At 44.9% G+C, this 6,000-nt stretch overlaps 1 protein-coding gene across 10 annotated transcripts in view; it reads right to left on the minus strand.

Moving 5' to 3' along the window:
* Nucleotides 1-5,635, minus strand: part of VPS35L (VPS35 endosomal protein sorting factor like) — a 1,435,757-nt gene extending 1,430,122 nt beyond the window's left edge. For 9 of the 10 annotated variants that reach the window (XM_073591205.1, XM_073591203.1, XM_073591204.1 and 6 more), the window contains exon 1: nucleotides 5,514-5,622. Coding sequence is in view for 9 of the 10 variants with exons in the window: in XM_073591203.1 (XP_073447304.1) it covers nucleotides 5,514-5,584 (71 nt within the window). In the remaining variant the exon portion in view is untranslated. Of the gene's footprint in view, nucleotides 1-5,513 lie in introns of all 10 variants that reach the window. The other variant, XM_073591197.1, reaches the window with a different exon arrangement.
* Nucleotides 5,636-6,000: the final 365 nt, after the last annotated feature.

The following is a 6,000-nucleotide window of genomic DNA, read 5'->3' on the forward strand; positions in this document are numbered from 1 at the left end:
CTTCTGGAAGGACCAACTGCATAGTATGTTTATGCTGGAGGAGTCTGGAATGCAATCTGGCCCACTGAATGGGAGGAATGGATGCCGTAAGAAGACCTAAGACCGCCATAGCTGACCTGGTTGACACTGACAAGTTGTTCTGAACTTGTTTCACCGGTGATTGAATTGTCTCCCTTTTTTCCTTCGGTAGAAAGACTTTTTGAAGTACTGAGTTTATGGTATAACCCAGAAACTTAATCTCCTGTGAGGGTTCCAGGATTTGACTTCTCCAAATTTAGGAGCCACCCTAGATTCCTGAGGTGAGCCTGGGACACCTGGAGATTTGATAAGACTTGTTCTTTGGAGTCTGCGAAGAACAGGTCATCCAGATAGGGACTCTCAACTTCAGAGGTTCCAGAGCTTCCGCCATTATTTTTGTGAAGATTCTGGGGGAGGATGAAAGTCCGAATGGCAGAGCTCTGAATTGGAGGTGCCAGACTGAGGTCCCCAGATCCAGGGCCAGGCATAGAAAGCATTGAGAAGCCAGATTTATCGGAACATGAAGATAAGCACCCCTTAGATCTAGGGATGCCATGAAACAGTCTGGAGTCAGCAATTTCGTAATTGAAAAGACTGTGTCTATCCTGAAATGCCTGTACCGAATTGATTTGTTCAAGATCTTTAAGTTCAGAATCAAATCGATACTTCCCCGAACGCTTCTTCACCAGAAATATATGAGAGTAAAAGCCCCTGCCCTCCTGACTTTTTGGGACCTGGATAATCACTTCTTGCTGAATCAGATCCTGCAGTAGGCTCATCATTGCAGAAGCTTTTTCCCGATCTCTTGGTAGGGCTGTAACATAAAATCTGCTCAGGGGTGGCTCTGAAAATTCCAGCCTGTACCACTGAGTTATGATGCTTTTCGCGAACAGACTTGGAGATGTCTTGTTCCACTGGGGTGAGATTGTCACTTACTTTTGGAGGGCTGGTCTGGGGGAGATCTGAAAAGAACTCCTCTTCCCTTACCCCTTTGGAAGCCCCAACGGCTCTTACGGTCCTGCTCCTTATTCTTATGGGGCTATTAAATAGCACGAAAATTCTTTTTAATAGGCTGTTTCTTCTTAGCAGGGAAAGCCTTTTTCTTGTCGGCTGTCCTATCCAAGACTGTTTCAAGGTCTGAATCAAAACGAAGATAAAAGGTAAACTGCACAGTTTAACCTTGGAAGCTGTGTCATCAGACCAGGTTTTCAGCCAGAACGCACGTCTGGATGAGTTCACCAGTGCTGATGACCTTGCTGCCAACTTGACTGATTCAGTAGATGCATCAGCCATATACTTAACTGCTTTTAATATTAAAGGAAAAGACTAACAGATCTTTTCGTGGTGTGCCCGCTTCAAAATAGCTTTTCAGCTTCTCCACCCAGCATTCCAGGTTTCTTGCCACAACCGTGGAAAACATAGCAGGTTTGAGGCTGACTGACGTAGAATCGCAAGCTTTTTTAAAGAGGGAGTCTGCCTTCTTATCCATCGAATCCTTTAGCACCCCCTTGTCCTCAAAAGCAAGGTCTGTGCATCTGGAAACCTGCATCTACCCGTGGTTTCTTATTCCAAACATCTGACTCCTTATCTTCGAAGGTAAACCTTCTCCTAAGGGTCTTGGAGAAGAACGGGCCTCTCTCTGGGTCCTTCCACTCTCTTGACTGACTCTGATAGGACCCTATGACCCTGGTACATTTTGTCGTTAACTGACAGTTGTACCTTTTCCTCCTGAATTTTGAGGGTAGTGTAGCTTGTTCTTAAGAGGTCATCCACCTCCTCCAAAGATAACTTGTAACAAGAGGCTCGGCTATCGTCTTCCTCTTCATCTGAATCCCTGAGTGAAAGAAGAGTACTTCCTCCTACATCACCTGAGTCCTCAGCCTCCAATGGTCTGGATGAGGATGCTCTTGGACTAGGTGGTGGATGCCAATGCTCAACCTGAGCTGCTGGGTTCTGTACCACATGAACCTGACAGAACTCAGCGAGTTCGTAAGTTCCCATACAGAGGAGAATAAGTCCTTGTACTGCTTGGACGTTTCTTCCTCCACCAGGTCTTTAATACAGGATCTGCACATCACCTTCTGCCATGAATCTCTAAGAGGGTTCTTGCAAGAAGGACATTTCCTTTGACTTGGTGGATTTACATGTTTAGTTTTTCCTAACGCTTTTTCCTGCAACGAGAAATATTTTAAACTAAACCTGGTGTCCCTAAAAACAATTACCACTAGTGTACAGCTAAACCACCACCAAGTCAAAGGGAAAACAGAAACACCAAAGCAGTGTTAGCAGTAAGGCACCCAGTCCACGCTGCAGGGTCCGAGTGAAGTAACCTCTGACCCTCCAGCTACAGGCTCCCCTCAGGGAGGAAACAACCAACAAAAGCCCATATGGATCAGAATAAAAAAGGCACCACTGTACCTCTCTTACCTGGGCTTGACCGGTGCTAGGGGTGCCTTCATCCATCTTAGCAAAGAAATGCAGCAGCAATGACACAGAAAAACCAACAGGTTTTTAAACTTTACCGGTCCCTGTGTCATCAGCGAGGGCCGGAAACGGAAGCATCGGTCTATGGACCCGCCCCCTGGTCTCTGCGTTCCAGGCACTTGGAACCACAGGCGCCCCCCCCCCCCCCCCGGAAGCCATGTCACCGGACATGACGCACTTGCCGGCCGGGACCCAGAACCGAGATGCGGGACATGCCGCTGACCTGCAGTGGCCCCCGCTCAGCCACCAGGGCCAAAGAAGCGGAATCCGGGCACATAGATACCGCACCTCCTGAGGGCCCTAAACTCCCCTGAGATGGAGAGACCGGGGACGCCGGAACACCCCCTGCCCCTGGGGGGGGTGCTGGGATGGTCGCTGGAGACAAACAAACAATGGTAAGCCTAACACTTCTCCAACCTTGGAGAGAGCGCAGCTCCCTGGTTCCAGGCACATGCTTCCACCATGGCGGAGGAAACACAATAACTGAGGCCATGGTGGAAGAGGAGGGATTTAAAGGCTGCATGTGTTTCCTGTGAAGAAGGCGGAGCTACGCTCTCTCCAAGGTTGTCTTGAAAGGCGATTTGAGAAAAATAAAATAATTTTCACACATACTGGGAAAAAAAAAAAAAAAGAAGTTATAGTAGACCTACTGAGGAAGCCCAATCACAGGGCACAGCATGTCTAGGAGGGAGGAGCCGAGCCTATGAAGTTGCGCCGCTGTCTTGTCGATGTGTCATGGTGAGCCGGCTGATGATAATATTTGCATATCGCTTTTTTTTACTATTTTCTTGTAAGTGTATTTTAACTGAGGGAGATTTTAAATATATTTCAGAAGATGGAGAGCACTAGGTTTGTGCCTTTTTGTTCTATGTGATGCATGAGTACACGCAGTCTGGCGATGTGGTTATCTTAAATGTGCTGTGAAACATCAATGTGAAAATATGGAAAAGTTTAGTTTTATGTATAATCGAGGTTAGCAGGTTTTTCACCTGGTGGTGGAGGTGCACTAAACATATGAAGGAGTGAAGACACTTGGGGGTTTCTTCTTTTCATTTAAGAGCACTGGACTATTTATTTATTGTTTTATTTTGGAGTTTGTACAGATATAAAATCAGTTATACACGTTGATTGGGTCTAAATATATATATATATATATATATATATATATCACTAATTTTGTTATAATGTAGACCAAATGGTATTGTGAAATCACTAAGTAGTGTTTAGCTGCCAGCACGATAATTATTTTAGTTTTGGAAGAGTGTCACATAGAAATTGTGCCGATTGTGATTAGGATTATTATATTGATTCATTCAGTCTTTATGATTGTGATTAGCCACAGCTAATAACATGGTACAGATGGCCTGTGATTGGCCCTGTCTGTACCATGTGATCACTGAGACCAATCACAGCTAGCAACACAATTATACACAATGAATGGCATAAAAGGAAGCCATCCATTGTCATGTGATCTTGCTGTAATTGTTGAATCTGGTGTACACTGCCTGTGAGCATTCCGGGAGGACATCATATATTGTCCACTCGAAACAACGAATTGTCATTTGACAATAGGCTGGGCGGGAGTGGTTAAATGTTCTTTAGTGTTTTTGTATGTCAAACCTTGAGGTTAGCTACCTAGCTATAAATCTCTAGTGCCGACTTATTTTATTTCATAACCTTAGCTAGTATTAGCCCAGACTTGCACTTTAAAGCGGAGTTCCACTGAAAAAAAAAAAAAGTCAGCAGCTACAAGAGGGTATCCCCCCCAACAAAAAAAAATGACATGCCAAATGTGGCATGTGAGGGGGTCACCTGCACTTAAAGCCAAAGTTCCATGTTTGGGTGGTACTCCACTTTAACCACTTCCCGCCTGGCCTATAGCAGATTGATGGCGGGGAAGTGGTTCTGTTATCCTGACTAGGCGCCAAATGATGTCCAGCAGGACAACATGCCGGCACGCAGCGCAGCGATCAGAGGTGCTGTGTGTCAGGCTGACACACTGCATCTCCAATCGTAGTAAGGAGCCTCTGACAGAGGTTCCTTACCACGTGATCAGCTGTGACCACCGCAATCCTCAGTTCGCGCTGACAGGGAGAGCCGATCGGCGGCTCTCCCTGTCAGAGCAGTGATCAGCACATTGATTATCAGCACAGACCCCATCAGATGTGCCCATCAGTGCCCCATCAAAGTTATATATCAGTGCCGCCTCATCAGTACCCATCAGTGAAGGAGAGAACAAAATTTTATGACAAAACCTAACAAAAACTTTTATTTTTTCAAAAATGTTGGTCTTTTTTAGTTTAGCAAAAAATAAAAACCCCAGGAGGTAATCAAAAACCACCAAAAGAAAGCTCTATTTGTGGGGAAAAAAATGATAAAAAAAAAAAAAAAATTGTTTAGGTACAGTGTTGCATGACCGCGCAATTGTCATTCAAAGTGCGACAGCACTGAAAGCTGGAAATTGTGCTGGGCAGGAAAGGGTGAAAGTGCCTGGTATTGAAGTGGTTAAGTGTAAATGTGCAGCAGATCAATCTAGTACAGTAGGAGGTAGAAAGTGCAGCAGATAACTCCAGTGCAGTGGAGGATTGCACAAGTGTGCAAATATGGCAACTGCAAATGTGTGCTCAAGAGCAAATACTAAAGCAAATGCCAGAGATGGGGTAGCACGTGCACATCACTTTCTGTGTTTTCCACTTATTTTAAAAGGTATAAGCTAAAGCATAGAAGGTAATAAAATCAGGACTACAAAAGTTGTTCGGGTATGTTGTAGTAAGCGATCCAATGACTATTTATCGGTGCTGAGACACTAGATCTACTGATACGTAAAACATTCAACCAACGTGAAATACAACCTAAATCACGTATAGAATAACGCTAATATTTTGTAATCTCAATTCTACAAAAAAGAAGCGCACGTGTATATTAACACGCCGCTGCAAATTACATGTTTTTTGTTGTAACGCCAGTTTCTATATAAAAACAGCACATCCACAGAAGAAATAAACTCTCACCACTGCCTAGAAGCCATCTTCTTTGTCATGTGATTGTTACGTCGGCAGCATTTACTTATACGTTTAGCCATGTTGTGGTTGGCAACGCCTTGCAGGATGACGCGGCCATCCAACTGGCGCATGCGTTCAACACTTTCAAGTTATCTATGTAGTGGGATGCGTTAATTGATGGTGGTTGCTGGAAACAAATGTCCGTTCTATTCGTTGATCTGTGTGATTATGCATGTTAGCAGGGTCGGACTGGTACTTAGACACGCCAGGGGTGTAGCAAGGCTTAGCGTTAACTGTCGATTGTCTGCAATATTTACTGGCAGGTCACTCGACAGCAGCAGTAGGCAGGTGCGCTCTAGGTAAGCAACCCTTTGATAATAGTGTGAGGGGATTTGGCACCCTGACAGCAGTAAGCGGTCTTATCACACAGTCACCGTGACGTTGTCCATTTTTTTTTTCAGCAGGGTGGGGGAGCAATGGGAACATACAGAGGATA

Source organism: Aquarana catesbeiana, linkage group LG06 (genome assembly GCF_042186555.1).
Source record: "Aquarana catesbeiana isolate 2022-GZ linkage group LG06, ASM4218655v1, whole genome shotgun sequence".
Lineage (NCBI taxonomy): Eukaryota > Metazoa > Chordata > Amphibia > Anura > Ranidae > Aquarana > Aquarana catesbeiana.